The following is a 15,598-nucleotide window of genomic DNA, read 5'->3' as shown; positions in this document are numbered from 1 at the left end:
CATTGCTATGTAGCGCTCGCCCCGCGGCTGCAGTAGCCCGAACACGAACAGGCTGTCCTTCCGTCTGCCTCTCCCTCGCTCAGGGCTGTCCCCTGCTCCAGTGTTCCTCGTCCCAATGTCTGATCCCGCCTACGAGCCATGACGCTTGGCATATAACATGACAAGGACCATTCGCGTTGGCACTCACAATTTTGAAGCGCGGGAGCGTGAAGAAGCAATGCTAAGAGATGATGCTTGTCTTCGACTCTTGACATCCGCGGTTCCGCTGCAGTGTGATTGAAGGTGCGGGAAGCTGCCGCAAGCGCGGATCTATGAAGCCCGTGCGCTGTGGAGTGGTCCAGGTTGTCTCAGATGCGTGTGGCATATGGCCGGTGAAATGTTCTTTTATTCCGAGTACACGTACATACTCTACAGAAAAGCGCCCGCATACGCCGTCAAGTTCTTCTCACCATGCAACGCCAGCAGTGCCAAGACTTGGTTGCGCTCACTACACATTCTCCGGCCTCAGGCTCCTTACAGCCTTGCCAGCCCGCCAGATCTCCATATTCCTGATCTCCTCCATCTCCTTCTCAAACGCCTCGCGGTAGTCCTTACGGCCGGCGTACTCCATAGTGCGCTGCGTCTCCTTACCCGTCTTCACACTCTCGTACAACTCCTCGAACACTGGCTTGAGCGTCTCCTTGAAGCGCTTACTCCAGTCGATCGCACCGCGACGGGCAGTCGTGGAGCATGCCGCGTACATGTAGTCCATGCCATTCTGGCCAATGAGCGGGTAAAGAGATTGCGTGGCCTCTTCCACAGTCTCGTTGAAGGCTTCTGACGGCGAATGACCCCGCTCGCGCAGCACTTCGTACTGAGCGAGGAACATGCCGTGAATGCCGCCCATCAGGCAGCCGCGCTCGCCGTACAGGTCGGAGTAGACTTCCTTCTCGAAGGTAGTCTTGTACAGGTAGCCGGAACCAATCGCGACGCCCATTGCGACAGCCTTCTCCTCGGCCTTGCCAGTGACGTCTTGGAAGACGGCAAAGGAGCTGTTGATGCCGCGGCCTTCGCGGAAGAGGGTGCGAACTGTGCGGCCTGAGCCTTTGGGCGCCACGAGGATTACATCGATATCGCTTGGCACCTCGACCTTCGTCTGGTCCTTGAAGACAGGGGAGAAGCCGTGGGAGAAATAGAGAGTCTGCCGAAGGTGAGTCTCACTCTACGTATGTACAGCATATACGAGGCACTTACCTTGCCCTTGGTAAGCATAGGCTTGATGTGCGGCCACGTCTCGCTCTGCGCAGCGTCGCTGAGCAGGTTCATGACGATCGTGCCCTTCTTGATAGCCTCGTCAACGTCGAAGAGGTTCGTGCCTGGCACCCAGCCATCTTGCACGGCTTCTTTCCAGCTTGCGCCGTTCTTGCGCACGCCAACAATGACATTGAGACCGTTGTCGCGAAGATTCAGACCTTGGCCGTGACCTTGCGAGCCGTAACCGATCAGCGCAAGAGTGTCATCTTTGAAGTAGTCGAGGAGCTTGTCGCGAGGCCAGTCATCACGCTCTGTGGCATTGTCAGCTTGAATCAGACCGATGAGATGTGCAAAGCGGTCAATATGCACCATAGACCTTCTCCTTGTCACCAGCAAAGTCGACGGTCTTTGCTCCTCTTGTCTGCTGTACAAAGGAGGAGACAGCTGCCTGCTTCACAGCCGGTCTGCTTGCTGCGTTCACCGCCGATACGAACGTGCGCTGCTGCACGCGAGGACCGCTCAACTGCCTCAATGCCAGGCGCAGTGCTCTGCTTGACCGCTGTGAAGCCATGGTATTGTTTTGGGAGTGGAAAGGGAGACCAAAGAGAGACTGCGTATTTCTTAGAGTCGTGTGAGCAATGCGAGCTTGAGATTTTTCGAGCCAGCTCTCCGCAAAGTGTCGACGCCCTGCAGCTCGGTAGCTGCCGCTCAATGGCTGGGACCGAAGAGCCTCCGAGATCGGCACATTTGCGTACCTTCCATCTCGACTCTCGAACAGCACAAGGTACACGCACGTGTGTCGAGCACTGCAACAGTAGTCGCTTAGTATACCCCATTTCCGCTGAACGATTGGAGATTGATATCGTCTGCATGGCAAGTTACTGTGATATGCGTACTGGGGGCGATCGACTAAACGGCGTCGTGGCACCGCGGCGCAATGCAGTTTGCCTTCAGCCTTGCCGCATCTTGACCATCACCTTCTACTCATAGAACATGGATCTCCATTCAACTTGGAGTAGCAGCAGTCCGATGATGAATAGAACGCATCTTCCAGCAGTACGGAACAAATATGGCTAACCAGCAACATACTTCGTCTACCTTGGATCCTTATGCACGGCCTTATGTTCCCCACAGCCTGAGAGCCGTCAACGAAGCGTCAAATCAGCACATTATCCCATCTCTACCAGTAAGGTGGATCGACTTTGCAGAATATGTACGCTCGTTTGCAGGTTCGGCCTTTTTGCAACCGGACCCTCCGCCGCCAGAGCTGCCCAACGCTGCTCCAGTAGGCCACAAACTCGAACCTTCTAACTACCATGGCTTCTTCCGGGAGGCTTTGGTCCACGAAGCAGCGGCCCTTCGGATACAGTGCGACGATCATGCGCTCTACAAGGTTCCGATTCAACCAGCAGCAAGGGATCCGCGCCCATGCATGTATTCTCTGGTTGTGCCCGGCTTAAGAGAGCTTAGCCTAGCTGTCGAACTCGGGGATGTCGTACAATTGCGGCAATTGCATCTTGACCTGCGTGGCGAGGTTTTGAGCGGGCCGATGGCAACGTATCGGAACGGACATTCACTAGCTGACGAGTCTCCGATGATCTTCCGCCACGATGCAGTCATATGGGCTATCGATAGCCTCAATGGAATACTGACCCTGCGGGTGGATGGATTATACCATATGTCGATGCAATTTAATGTCTGCTTTACTATACAGGTTGGCCGTATCGGAGCCATGTACAGAGCTATCACCACCTTAGAGCAGGCTTTGACCTTTAGTGGCGGAGCGTGCTGGACAAGGTCGATGCTGTTCCCTGACGAAACGGACGGTGTGCTGCAAAACACTCTGAACAAAGGCACCATTCGATGGGAGGGACGAGACAAGCAGCTCAACTACGAGCAGATTCGAGCCGTAGACACGGTGCTGCTGCAAAAGTATGGCGACATTCCGTACCTTGTCTCTGGTCCTCCCGGCACTGGCAAAACAAAGACTATGGTTGAGCTAGCTCTGCAATTAATCGCCGAACATGAAAGCTCGCACGTTATTGTCTGCGCGCCCTCCGATCCAGCAGCCGACACACTAACGCTGAGGTTGCGCATCCACCTTGTGCCGAAGCAACTCTTACGACTCAATGCACCTTCGCGGAGCTTCCCAGAAGTACCTCAAACCATTCTACCCTACTGCCATGTGGATGAGGACATGTTCTCTCTGCCGCCGTTTCAGCAATTAATGCGTTACCGTATCGTAGTAGTGACCTGCCGTGACGCGGAGATACTGGTGCGAGCTCGCCTTTCCAATGCAGACTTGGTTGGCCTGGAACAAGGTGTCTCTTCTGCTTTACATCCAGAGAACGCCGTACTAATCCCACCGCTTCACTGGACTGGCTTGCTAATTGATGAAGCTGCGCAAGCGACGGAGCCAGAGGCTTGCATTGCATTGACTGTAGTTGCACCGCCTGAAGGGTACGAGCAGACCAACCTACCGTTACCGCTGGTGGTGATGGCTGGAGATCAGAACCAGCTCGGCCCACGTACGGCGTCAAAGATTCCAGCTTTGCAAACGTCGCTCTTCGAGCGCCTACTGGCACGGCCGCTGTACCGAGATCACCCACTCGCGCGATCAAAGCAGACGGGCGGTGTTATGCGGCCCCTAACGCAACAGATGCTCCCAATAGTGCGCGCACCATTCGCCAATCTAATCAGAAACTATCGTTCCCACCCAGCCATCCTCGCCACACCCTCCTCGCTATTTTATCATGACACTCTCGAGCCAGAAGCTACCGACACCGATCGCCTACTCTCGTGGAACAGCTGGGAAGGGCGCGGCTGGCCCGTACTATTTGCCTGCAACACTGGCGCCGATGACATCGAAGGCGACGGAGGAGGATGGTACAATAGAGCTGAGGCCAATATGGCTTGTCAGTTCGCCTACTCCTTCCTCCAATCCGGTCTGATAGAGCCGAGAGACATATGCATCATGAGTCCCTTCCGCGCTCAAGTCAAGCTCATCCGCCGCGTCGCTCGCGGCGCAAGGTTCAGGATGCACGGCGTCAGTATAGGACCGCTCGAGGCGTTTCAGGGCCTGGAGTCGAGGCTCGTCATCATATGCACAACGAGGACGAGAGATCGCTTCATTGAACAAGATCTGGCGAAGGGTTTGGGGGTGATACGCGAGCCAAAGCGGTTCAATGTTGCGTTGACGAGGGCTAAAGAGGGTTTGATTGTTATTGGCAACCCAATTGTGTTAAGGCAGGATGAGTACTGGCGCAATTTCTTAGCCTTTTGCCAGCGTAATGGACTGTGGAAAAGCGATGCATTGGGAGAGCAGGCAGGAAGTGCGAAGAGCATGGGTGACGATGACGCTGCGGACTTCGTGGTCAGCAGGCTCGAGCGTCAGCTTCTGCACCAAGACGAGCTGCAAGCGGACTCAGCTATTGAGGCCGCTAATGGGATGAGAAAGCTGAATGTGTATGATCCGGAACGGGAGGCGTGGGAGGCCGGTTTAGACGCGGAGCTATACGTGCAGGAGATAGAAGAGCTGATCGACGGCGAGTCTTGACCGTAAAAGCGTCTTGCTTAATTACTCGGAGTGGACTTCCAAATACCACCATCAGCAATGCAAGGGAGCGACGATGTGATTGCACTGCCGAGCCGCGATATACGCAGATGCGCGAGAGCTGCAAGTTTGAACAGTTCGCTCAGTAGCCCTCGAATGACTGCTACAGCCATACAAAGCATCCATCTGACCATACCAACCCCAATAGGAAACGTCATTCGTCGACTTGACTCAGCTCTTCCGCCTCTCCGGCATCCTGTGCATTGCCCTCTGCCACCTTGGCCTTCCCCTTCCCCTTCCCATCCATAGCAGCCTTGACCTCGACTTTAGCCTTAGCCTCGGTCTCAACGCCCACCCCAGCCTCAGCTGTATCCTCATTACTGACCTTCCGCCTCTTCCCATCGCCCGCCAGCTTCTTCTCAGCGTACTCCACGATCTGTGGTCCGACGTCCGTATACTGCACCTCCCGGTGCTGTTTGCGCAGGATCTTCGGTGCACGCTTCACCCGCAAAGCACGGCTGACCAGGTCATACTCCACGACGCGCTTATTCCCCGCCTTGAAGCGCTCGAGCTGCCTGAGGATCGGCGGAGGTGAGAGTGGGTGTTCTGCGAGGAACGGGTCGTTGAAGTTTGGGTAGCCACGGGTGGGATCGAAGAGGACCCAGTCTACACACCAATACGGTTAGCAAAAGGGCCTGCACGAGGTCGAGGATGGGCTTAGTACTGACTCGAAGACTCCTTGCCAAGGTACAGATGCTCGTACTTTGCTCCGAACCCGCCATTCTTCTTGACCCTCTTCGCCCGTCCATTCTCGTCTTCGGCGCCGCCGGGCGGCTTGAGTAAGTGTCCGTACGAATCTCGACGTTCTTTCTTGCCCGCTATCCCGCGGACAAGCTGATCACTGAAATGCATGTCTTTCAGATCGTCCTTAATGATCTTGGCGGTGTCGATGCCCATCGGTGGTGGCGGGAGCTTACGTTTGGCTTTCTTCCTCTCCGGTGCAGGTGCAGGCGGTGGTGCGTCTGTCGCTCCTGTGAAGGTCTCTGGTTCGTTTGCGCTCGTGGGAAGCTCCGGTTCAGGCGGTGATGTGGACGATGGTGGCGATGAGGCAGTGGCTTCGTCTTCAGCTTCCTTGCCGACCATAGGCGTGTTCCGCTTCGACCGGCGAGTTGATACAGGTACTGCCGGTGCGTCTCCCGCAACGGCCTTCTTACCATTAGCTGGCTTCGGCGGCGATGATGACGACGGAGCGGAGCCTTTTCGGTTGAGTGGCGTGTTACGCTTGGGTCGCTTGCTTGCTGATGGCGGTGATGAAGATGTAAGCACGGTATCATCGGAGGGCGATGTTGTGTCGCTAATCTTGCGCTTGTTTGGCTTCATCTTGTAGAGCCCGAGTCAGAGCCGTATGAAGGTGTCTTCTGCTGTCTACGAGTTTAAGGAAAGTTGGTTTTGTTGGTCCTAAGAAGTTGCAAAGGAGAGTGTTGGAAAGTGAAAGCGAAGGTAAGAGCGAGTAGAAGAATTGGGATGCTTGCAATGTTACCGACCTACAGTGAATACCAGATCTACCTATTGTCCATTGTTGCTTCAGGTGGTATTGATATTACTGATGTGAAGTCTAGCTTACATCCGTGTTCCCACTGCCCTGTGATGGCACGTGGAGCTTGTGTGGCCCGCGCTTTCCAGCGTTCGATTTCGCACTCCACCACATACGACGCCCAATGATAAGAACAGTTGGACATCCACGCTCATTGCAATGCCTTCGTGCGTCTTTGGGCATCGCAGGAGCGGCGTGGCGTACTTAGAAGACGAACTCTCTAATTGCGCACAGGTGTGCTTGCCCAACGCCAGCTTTCCGGTCTCGTAATTGGAGACGGGTCCGTGTAGCATGCAGGTCCCTACATGCAGTCAAGGACTTCCCAGCTCCTCTTCTACGACAGCTCGCAACATCTGGCGGTGTGGCGCACTGCACGTAGTCACCTTGGTTGAATGAGACCACGTATGGCGAACGTAATGCTTGTGTTAAGGCAGCAAAGAAAGCTTGCGGCTCCACGCTGAGGCGCTGTCTGTGGCAAGTGGAAGCGCCTTCCGAAGGGCTGGCTGGTCCCAGTCCACATCGAATCCATGGCCTGCGGACAACTCTGCGCCTCGAGTGGCAAGCGCGCATTTGGGCCAACATCGCCTGCCGATAGTCTTCAAACCGACGTTCCTACGGCGCTTCCGGGCAATCTGCGTGCAGCGCAAGGGGGTGTATGGAAGCCCTGTGAGCGTAATAGAAGCGAACCAGAGTGGTGTAAGACTGTACCGCACGCTCTCTCCGTCGTTCACCGACCCATCGCATCCCGCTCACACCCTCTCAGTAACCCAAATCGCCCCTCTACATCCAACCCTGATCACGCCCGTCAAAAGCTCATACGGATTCGCCTCCTTGGCATCATTCTCGACCGCATGATCCAAATGCTCCAACTCTTCATCCCGAATCCTCCTCACATCCTCCACCAACGTCCTCAACTCTTCTCCGACCTCCTCGCCTCTCTCCTCCATCTCCTTCACCCATCCCAAAAATTCCCTCACTTGCCCGTTATAATGCTCCCCAATCTCCGTCTCCACCGCCTCCGTACACGCCATCGCCGCCTCCCTTCCCATTACGCCGGTGGACCAGCCGAGGAAGGTGGCGGCGGCGGACCAGATGGGGTACATGGCTGTGGGGCGGATGCGGTGGCGAGCGAGGAGGTGGGAGAAGGTGGCGAAGTGGCCGGCTTCCTGGTCGTACATGTGCTTCATTAGAGGTCTTAGGTGAGGGTGAGCTTTGTTGATAGGAGGAGACTGGGCGGTATAGATGAGGGTTGCGGCAAGCTCGCCGGCGTGATTGACGCGGAGGGCGCGGTCAAGGAAGTCCTTCTGTGCCGCTGTGAGAGGCTTCCTCCGGGCTGGTTGGGGTTGATGGAGGCTTTCGGGCTTTGGTTCGGTCGCTGGCGAGGCGGCAGATTGGATCATGCTTCGCCTTTGGATGGCATTTTGGCTGGTGCGGGCGCGGAGTTGAAAGGCTAGTGGCGATAGAGATGCCTTCAATGGTAGTGTCGGCGAACCGAGCAGTTGCCGTCCCCATACACTCATGATCACGATGTCTACCAGTCGTTATGGTCTGTTGTCAACAGAGTATGAATGCGGATGGCTTGTCAATGCTCGGCCAAACGTTTCATATCGCATCGTCAGTGGCGTCCAAATGCGGCATAGCGGCACCGACCAGCTCGGACGGATAGCGCCTCGGCGCGCTCACGAACCCTGAGACGGGCGTATGTCAAGCTCACTACTCTCCCTCCCACTACTTAATCCCCTCGATAGCCCTTCAGGATCCTTCCAAAGTCGCCGATCTGGATACTGTTGTCACCATTGCCCGAGTCATACACAATTCACAATCCCCAAAAGCATCGCTTGACCAGATTTACTGAGAACATCATAATATCTCCACGACATTTACGCATAGTTGCAACATTTACCGAGGATAAAGAGACGCCCTCGATCCCGCGCCAGACACGATAGTACCTCTTCGTACCTCATCACCTACCATTCGGTTTGGGAACATACTTGAACAACGCAAACATGTCTGACAACGAGCTTGACGCGGAGCTGCTCGGCATGGTGGGCGGAGAGTCTGACGACGAGGGCGAAGGAGAAGTCAACCAGACGCAGGCGTACGACGAGCGCTCGCCCAGCCAGGAAGCCAAGCAGAGCGTGGAGAAGGTCGAAGATGCGAACAAGCGCACCAAGGGCATAGCGCAGAAGGTCAAGGGCCGTAGAAAGCGGGCTCGAAAGCAGGAGAGTGAGGAAGAAGACGACCTTGGGTAAGTCATCCGCGCCACATGATTGTTAATAGTAGAGTCTTGGCGCCTGAGCACATCGCCGTTCATTATTCCGGTGTATCTTCGAGGCTTCATCATGCATTCACCACCACAACCACATCGAGTGATGGCTAACACTTACTACCACAGCTCACCCTCTCCGGCAGCCTCACTCGCCTCTCAAGCCATGGACGAATCGGACGGCGAAATGGACGCCCCGAGCTCGCAAGTCGACGATGATGCGCCGCTCTTCCCACTCGAGGGAAAGTACCTCTCCGCCCAGGACAAGTCCGACATCCTGGCCATGACCGAAGTCGAACGCGAAGAAGTTCTAGCGGACCGCGCCCAGCAGCTCGTTAAGCGCCAACAAGACCTGCAACTCAAGAAAGCACTCGCAGCAACTAAGGCCGCAGCCAGCAAGCACAGGAAGCGATCAGCAGCCACCGCCGAGCTCGAAGACGGTGGCCGCAGAACCCGACCCAAGGCCGAGAAGACCAAGACTGCACTTGACGACTACAAGCGAGCCCGCGAACTTAAGGGCACAGAGCGTGGCAGACTTGAAGCGGAGCGCAGCAGCAGACGTGATGAGCGGCGTTCGCCTTCGGGAGCTTCGGAGCGCGATGCTGAGGGCGAGGAGGAAGAAGTCGAGTTCGCTGAGCCTTATGACAGTCGTCGTCGCGACGAGCCACTGGCCGAAAAGAAGGACTTCGACCGGTGCCGCATCGGTCGTACCGCTTTCGCCAAGGTGTGCTTTTATCCAGGCTTCGAGGATGCCGTCAAGGGATGCTATGCGCGTGTCAGCATTGGCTTGGACAGGCATACCGGTCAGAACACGTACCGCATGACGCAGATCAAAGGTACAGTCATACATGCAGCGCCTAACAATGTACAGCCAGCGGGCTAATCAGATCGTAGGCTTTACGGAAGGCAAACCCTACCAAATGGAAGCCCCCAACGGCAAGCACTTCAACACCGACGTCTACGCAGTTGTCGCCCATGGCGCCGCGGAGAAACCTTGGCCGTTCTCCGCCTGCAGCGACAGCCACTTCACCGACCAGGAATACGACCGCTACATTGACACCCTCAAGAAGGACAACATCCGCACTCCACTGAAGAAGCACCTCAGTGCCCGCCTTGACGCCATTCACGGTCTGCTGAACATGGATTGGACGGACGAGCGCATTACGCAGAAACTCGCAAACCAGCGCGCCATGGAGAAGAAGCTTGATCCTGCCAACGCCGCCGTCATCAAACTCGAGAAGATCAAGCAGCGGAGACTCAAAGCTGAGCAAGATGGCGATTCGGAGGAAGTTGCACGTTGCGATGCCGAGGTCGCCGCGCTGGAGAACGCGACGCAGAGTATGACCAACGGGCACGGCAACGCCAACGGCACCGTCAAGCCCAGCCCGAAGAAGAACAATGCGCCGATGTCGCAACAGGATCGCCTCGCGCAGATCAATATGAAGAACCGCAGCAAGACGACTGAGGAAGTGCGCAAGGCGCTTATCGAAGAGCGGCGGAAGTTGCAGGCTGCGCGCGAGAAGGCTGCGGCCGAGGCGAAGGAAGCCAAGGCGAAGAAGGAGGCAGAGGAGAAGGCTAAGCTGCTTCTTGCTGTCCCCAAAGGCGAGATGGACGATCTGTTCGGCAGCGATGTTTCGAGGGCGGCCAGTCCGGCGCCGAGTCGACGTAGTCGTACGGGAACGCCGGTGAATGGGGGTGTGAAGAGGGAGAAGAGTGGTGGTGGTTTGTTGGGGGCGATTCGGAAGAAGGCGTTGGACGATGAGGTTATTGGGAGTATGGATCTGGGGATTGATATTGAGATCTGAGGGTCGTGATCGCGGAAGTGGGCTTGCCGAGGGCAGGGGGGAAGGCGGACAGGATGATGAACGATGAGTTTGACCTGCTTTGGAGGACAGGACTGGGTATGGAGAATGGGCCTTTCATTAGTATACGCTCGCCTAGTGCTGACTCGGCTGGGTTGCTTGGCCTTGATGTTGTTGTGGCATTCACTATACCTTGCAGCGTCTACAGCGCGAACAAGGGTATTCAACCTCATGGCTTCGAATCTGTTGCACTTCCTTCGGCAGGCACTGAATGTAGCCTGCCAGCACGTCCACGAGGAGCTTTCCGCTCGGCTTTGCAGATGGTTGGAGAGCAGAGCGGCATGTCTTTGCGATGAACACACCGGAATGTAGAGAGATGTTGGAGCGTTTCAAGCTGACTGCGAATTGGGAGGCTTCTAAAGTCTATGTGTCTGCTCTACGTGCACTGCCTGCCGGAGCGTCCATACATCAAACGAAAGCAATTCTGACGACGACTCTCCTCCGTAGCGAGTAGCGTTTCCCAGAGAGTCGTCCATCACAGGACAGAGAGTAGCGCAAGTACCGGAGTCGGAATATACCCTTGCAGTGAGTACGGTCCGGTTGTTGAAGAAGACCTCGAGCACGCTCGCGTCGAAGACTGCATGGATCTCGAGTGTCTCCCACCTGACGTTCTCTCCAGCCCGGAAAGCGAACAGCGTATGTGGTGCTGTTCGAAGCTTAGTCCCAACGCCATCGCGCGAGGTGGACGCAGAGCGGTCGATGCCCACCGTCTCGGTCTCAGCATCGAAGTAGATGGAACTTTTGGCGTTAGAGTCTACGCATGTTAGCATCTTGCGTGTGCGACCTGAGTAATCTGACCCACTGGATGAGTGAAGTATGTCAATTCCGACGCGTTTCGACCTTGCACCAAGCCAAAAGGAAGCCTTCACCTCCCATTGCGAGCAGACACCACCGGGAAATGACACCAACCGATTGACAGCCCGGCTTCCGACATGGCGGCCTCTTAAATGGCGCAAGCGTTCGTCCACAGAGATTCCTAACGTCCGCACAATGTGAGTGCCACTTCCATCAGCTTCGACCTGTAAGCACGTCATGCTTTGCAAGTCCGACCTCAGCGCGCGAACGACCGAGTGGTACCTCACGATCTCTACGACTCGTGCAACGGAAAGACATCCGCTCCAGCCCTGCGCGTCAACCAAATCTTGATCCAGCTCGCTTTCCGTGATCCAGCCGAAGATCACGTACTTACCAATCAGAGGATCAAAGAAGCCGTTAGCGGCGTAGAAGGAGCCATGATCGAGCGTGCCACCGTAGCTGAAGGTCAGATCTGCGCCATGGTCACTCTTAGCCAGATCACCTACCATCCACATGCTTTTCGGCTCGGCAGGAGTATTAACTTGGGCGTCAGAAAGGCGACCTTCGACGCTAACGATGATGAGAGCTTGGGCTTGGGCTCCAGCGTCTGGTAACGGCACGAAGTTCGCAACCTCCCAGTTGACGCCATAATCGCCAGACCACCTTGAAGGAGTGTAGTTTAGGCCAAGCGTGCAAAGACAGCCCAAAAAGTCCCATCGCAGCATCGAGTCAATGCGATACAGGAACAGTGTTGGGGTCTGGTTTCGCAAGCCGCCGGACACGATACCATACAGCGACTGTTTAGATTCTAGTACGCTGTCCATAGAAGGCCACTCTGCGACGAATGGATCTCGCCATCCAGTAACCTCTAGATTTCTTGGTGGGCCACACAGAACGACTGCAGACTTGTCGACCGGTCGCTTCCATATTCGCCCTCCGTTGCTCGATGTGGCGATGTGCAGCCTCTCCGACCCGCGGTGGTATTTGCGGGTATAGTGGATAGGGAGATGATTCGCGGATGTGTAGTATGCTATGGCTTGTTGTCCGTCACTGATAGAAGTAGGCGCTAGACACCCTGTGAAGACCCCACAGACGTCCATCGACTCGGTTGGTTGAACAGCGGGCGTCGGTGACACTTGCCACTTGATCAAGTCCTTTGAGGTTGCTGAGCCCCATGACATGTTACCCCAGGTGGTGCCATAAGGATTCCATTGGAAGTTGACTTGGTAAATACAGCGTTTGGAATCATATCCGGGAGCACAAGGGTCGTTCATCCATCCATGAGGAGCGATGACATGGAACATAGGTCGCCATCTCGTAAACGCCACAGGCTCGTTTGCGTTGATCTCAACGCTGGTGACCTTGATCAAGACGTCTGGTTTGGCATCCGGGCAATGCGATACAGTTGTTGCTGCTTGAAGAACCGACATAGTGGGAGTTGGTCTCTACCTTGACCGCTCCTGCTGCAAACGTGAGTATTGTCGCTGCATTGCCGACCAGGTGAGAACTGAAGCATCTTCGGTTACGATTGTAAAACATGGCACATACACCATTTAGCAAATGCCGTGCCCAAATGCGCGCCATCTTCAGAACCCGACATGGTCACGCTACGAGTCTGGGCACATCCAGTGCATCCATCTGGACGTGGGTTTAGCAGTAAAGCCTTCACCAAATCTGTGCAGGCGCAAGTAGCCCACACGTACCAGTTTGGTGTGGGGTCGGCGCCATTCCAATCGGAAGGCGCTCGGAGGGCTCGGTTGATCTAGCGCGGTCTGTCCCGCGCGCATCTGCGCCCTTTTCGTTCAGCCGAGTCGTGTTCCGCAACAGTCAGCTTCCCGTACATGTCGAGCCTCCATGTCCACTGCATACGCCGTCTCCTATAAGCATGATTGTCGACCTGACGGAACGCATTCCATTTGCAGCGTGACCAGCACTGATGCGATTGTATGTTCCCGTCCGGTTGTAAGCGCATATCCCAATAAGGGCGTTTAGTGACTCTTGTCAGTAGAGGTCAGAATGCAGCGGCCAGGATGACCTGGTGCCGGCGCTTTATGGTACCTAGTTCCCATGGCAGTGAATGAAGGAGATACAGACATTCGACAGGCGTGTGAGTTTACGGTAGCGGTGGGAAGCCACGACATTGTCTGTCTGCGCGTTGGCTGCTACTGCTCTGCAGCTTCCTCCGCGCATGTTCGGTAGGCGCATGTCAACGGACCGAGTCGAAGGCGTTCTGCAGAGCCGCATGGAAAGGGTGCTGGCCATTACGTAGACGCGCTAGCAAACCCAGATACTGTTCGACCACCTGGCAACCGTAGTCCCATGGCACAAGACTGCGGGTCTCTGAATGCGACTGCAAGGTCAACACGACGCCCATTGCGACGTCGTGAATGCGCTCAATCTACAAGCCGTCAGTATACGTAGCCCAGTCTTGTTGCATGTTTCGAGGGTTAACACACCATGCCGAGACCGTGAACCTCCAATACGGCTTCACCAAGAGCATTACATTTGCTCCACACATCCCACGCAATAGCTACGGGAAAGGTTGGTGATAGAACCAGACATGACTCGTCCGCCGAAAGAAGGTCGTGCGCAAGACAGGCTACCCAGAGCCTGATGAGAAGCCACTGCTGGAGTGTGAAGCAGTCGGCGTATTGAGACGTGCTGAGCTCCGAGGACGCTTGGGTGGTGTAGGTTATATCAAGGTTGACGCGCGGTGAGCATACAGGTTGCCCTTCGCGCCGGTCTGCGGGACGGCCTATGACACCCTTGATAGCATCGTATGTCTTGATCGCAACGGCCGTGGTGAGCTGCATACACCGTTGATTTCGTGGAGTGCAACTCCTATTGAAACATGGTACAATCTCTGCGTCCACAGATTCAAAAAGTGCTATCAGTTGAAGCAAGCCGTGCATAGCCGGGGCCGACCGTTGATCATGTACAATAATCGCTTCGGAACGTTGACTGGCCTTGGCTTGTAGCTCTTCCAAAACAGGGGACATTGTGCGTATGTGTTGTCTCGAAAATGTTGAACTGTGATTGCGCTGGAGCGCAAAGCCCCTGGAAATCTATCAGCGCACATTCCCTTGCGCAAGGAGACGAGATGCATCACCGTTCGGTCACAGCCAAGATGTAGAACAATCTCAAGCGTCTACTTTTCTCATCGAAGCCGAGGGGCGCATAGTTATCTGGTCGATGCAGTCCCAGCAGCTTGCCCACTTCCGCAGCCTCTCGAAGACGAAGCAGCGCCGCTTTCTGGAGGTTAAGTCCAAACAGTGCCGCGAACATGAAGAAGCTCGTCAATACAGTCTCCAGTGTCATGTTCTCACCAAAGTCAAAGCTTGAGCGCATTGTATTAGCTGCTTGAAGCATGTCTTTTGCGACACTCTGTCGCCTGTCCATCGACTCGTACTCTTGATGATACACAGGCTGCAGTAGAGCAAAAGCACACATGGACAGTACCAATGCTGCGAAGGAGGAGTCATGCAGGTATCTTTGTAGCATCACCTTCCTCTGGAAGTCGTGCCGATCCACGACGGGTAGGGTGGAGTATAGCCTGTCGAAGAAGATATCTATGTATTGTAGGATTTCGTCATCTTTGAGATTCGGTGGCCAGTGAGGCAAGCCATGATCAGTGACCGCAAAGGCTGGGTCTGAAGAACGGTCGCTGCGTTTGGGAGGACTTGTCGTCAGTCCTGGACTTGTGCCGGAACCAGCTCCGTTGCTTGTGGAAGGGGACTGAGGCGAAGCGGTAGTCCACAGTATAGACGGAGACACGTCGCCATGCGGGTAACGGAGCAGGTTTTGGGATTGCGTATCAGGTAGCCTATCTGGACCGTAATTCCTGGTTGAATAAGGTTCAAACGTGGCCGAGGGTGGCGACTGGGCTGAAGTGCATCCATCGACGATATTAATGGCGCTTTCTGAGCCCACAGCCAGAGCTGCTGGAACTGGCTCCAGGGAACGTTCGCTGAGCTCGCCCCGGAGGCGCAACGCACTGATGCGCCTGTGTCCTGGTTAGCTCATTCTGTGGTAAAGCACACTGTCATTTGATAACCAACCTGCCGCGTGCGGTAGTCCTCGCGCGTCTTTCGCTGTCATATCGACATTGGAACTGCATGCCCGTGCAACGAAGGCATGGGCGTCCGCCATCACACTGCCCAGCTGCTTAGTCCCCATGGTGGAATACAGGTTATACAACGGATGCAGACCTTCAGTTTTCGGTATCTACATGGCTCACACGCAAGCTTGACCTTCGCCGAAGCCATTCCTCCAGTATACTTGGAGGTTTGGAGGCA

At 55.4% G+C, this 15,598-nt stretch overlaps 8 protein-coding genes across 8 annotated transcripts; 3 read left to right on the top strand and 5 right to left on the bottom strand.

Moving 5' to 3' along the window:
- Nucleotides 1–486: 486 nt before the first annotated feature.
- BAUCODRAFT_97546 (uncharacterized protein) lies at nucleotides 487–1,804 on the bottom strand (the record flags this gene model as incomplete). The annotated part of the gene is made up of 3 exons (XM_007682613.1): nucleotides 487–1,180; nucleotides 1,234–1,544; nucleotides 1,603–1,804. The coding sequence occupies 3 exons, from the start codon at nucleotides 1,802–1,804 to the stop codon at nucleotides 488–490; spliced, it is 1,206 nt and encodes a 401-aa protein (XP_007680803.1).
- A 218-nt stretch (nucleotides 1,805–2,022) lies between these two features.
- Nucleotides 2,023–5,275, top strand: BAUCODRAFT_38569 (uncharacterized protein). Its single transcript, XM_007682237.1, has one exon. It carries the CDS (start codon nucleotides 2,303–2,305, stop codon nucleotides 4,787–4,789), a length of 2,487 nt encoding a protein of 828 aa, XP_007680427.1. The 5' UTR covers nucleotides 2,023–2,302; the 3' UTR covers nucleotides 4,790–5,275.
- Nucleotides 5,276–6,305: 1,030 nt separating this feature from the next.
- BAUCODRAFT_293834 (uncharacterized protein) lies at nucleotides 6,306–6,546 on the top strand. Its single transcript, XM_007682612.1, has one exon. It carries the CDS (start codon nucleotides 6,311–6,313, stop codon nucleotides 6,506–6,508), a length of 198 nt encoding a protein of 65 aa, XP_007680802.1. The 5' UTR covers nucleotides 6,306–6,310; the 3' UTR covers nucleotides 6,509–6,546.
- Nucleotides 6,547–7,046, bottom strand: BAUCODRAFT_293837 (uncharacterized protein). Its single transcript, XM_007682611.1, has one exon. It carries the CDS (start codon nucleotides 6,960–6,962, stop codon nucleotides 6,585–6,587), a length of 378 nt encoding a protein of 125 aa, XP_007680801.1. The 5' UTR covers nucleotides 6,963–7,046; the 3' UTR covers nucleotides 6,547–6,584.
- Nucleotides 7,047–7,129: 83 nt separating this feature from the next.
- BAUCODRAFT_53584 (uncharacterized protein) lies at nucleotides 7,130–7,756 on the bottom strand (the record flags this gene model as incomplete). The annotated part of the gene is made up of 1 exon (XM_007682260.2): nucleotides 7,130–7,756. A coding segment is annotated over one exon (627 nt), but the record flags the coding sequence as incomplete, so codon positions are not given.
- Nucleotides 7,757–8,304: 548 nt separating this feature from the next.
- Nucleotides 8,305–10,658, top strand: BAUCODRAFT_293733 (uncharacterized protein). Its single transcript, XM_007682610.1, has 3 exons — nucleotides 8,305–8,628; nucleotides 8,776–9,482; nucleotides 9,541–10,658. The coding sequence occupies exons 1-3, from the start codon at nucleotides 8,387–8,389 to the stop codon at nucleotides 10,449–10,451; spliced, it is 1,860 nt and encodes a 619-aa protein (XP_007680800.1). The 5' UTR covers nucleotides 8,305–8,386; the 3' UTR covers nucleotides 10,452–10,658.
- BAUCODRAFT_293734 (glycoside hydrolase family 32 protein) lies at nucleotides 10,659–13,015 on the bottom strand. Its single transcript, XM_007682609.1, has one exon. It carries the CDS (start codon nucleotides 12,731–12,733, stop codon nucleotides 10,865–10,867), a length of 1,869 nt encoding a protein of 622 aa, XP_007680799.1. The 5' UTR covers nucleotides 12,734–13,015; the 3' UTR covers nucleotides 10,659–10,864.
- A 494-nt stretch (nucleotides 13,016–13,509) lies between these two features.
- Nucleotides 13,510–15,479, bottom strand: BAUCODRAFT_27768 (uncharacterized protein; the record flags this gene model as incomplete). The annotated part of the gene is made up of 4 exons (XM_007682129.1): nucleotides 13,510–13,701; nucleotides 13,760–14,360; nucleotides 14,413–15,313; nucleotides 15,362–15,479. 4 exons carry the CDS (start codon nucleotides 15,477–15,479, stop codon nucleotides 13,510–13,512), a joined length of 1,812 nt encoding a protein of 603 aa, XP_007680319.1.
- Between the last annotated feature and the right edge of the window lie 119 nt (nucleotides 15,480–15,598).

The sequence above is a fragment of the Baudoinia panamericana genome (assembly GCF_000338955.1).
Source record: "Baudoinia panamericana UAMH 10762 unplaced genomic scaffold BAUCOscaffold_13, whole genome shotgun sequence".
Lineage (NCBI taxonomy): Eukaryota > Fungi > Ascomycota > Dothideomycetes > Mycosphaerellales > Teratosphaeriaceae > Baudoinia > Baudoinia panamericana.
This window is presented reverse-complemented; position numbering and strand designations above follow the sequence as displayed.

Bases quoted from the DNA above. Each gene is read 5' to 3' on its own strand.
- BAUCODRAFT_38569 (XM_007682237.1), top strand. From the start codon at position 2,303: ATGGCTAACCAGCAACATACTTCGTCTACCTTGGATCCTTATGCACGG.
- BAUCODRAFT_293834 (XM_007682612.1), top strand. From the start codon at position 6,311: ATGCTTGCAATGTTACCGACCTACAGTGAATACCAGATCTACCTATTG.
- BAUCODRAFT_293837 (XM_007682611.1), bottom strand. From the start codon at position 6,962: ATGTTGGCCCAAATGCGCGCTTGCCACTCGAGGCGCAGAGTTGTCCGC.
- BAUCODRAFT_293733 (XM_007682610.1), top strand. From the start codon at position 8,387: ATGTCTGACAACGAGCTTGACGCGGAGCTGCTCGGCATGGTGGGCGGA. The intron at 8,629-8,775 runs GTAAGTCATCCG...TTACTACCACAG, and splicing joins GAGGAAGAAGACGACCTTGG to CTCACCCTCTCCGGCAGCCT. The intron at 9,483-9,540 runs GTACAGTCATAC...ATCAGATCGTAG, and splicing joins CCGCATGACGCAGATCAAAG to GCTTTACGGAAGGCAAACCC.
- BAUCODRAFT_293734 (XM_007682609.1), bottom strand. From the start codon at position 12,733: ATGTCGGTTCTTCAAGCAGCAACAACTGTATCGCATTGCCCGGATGCC.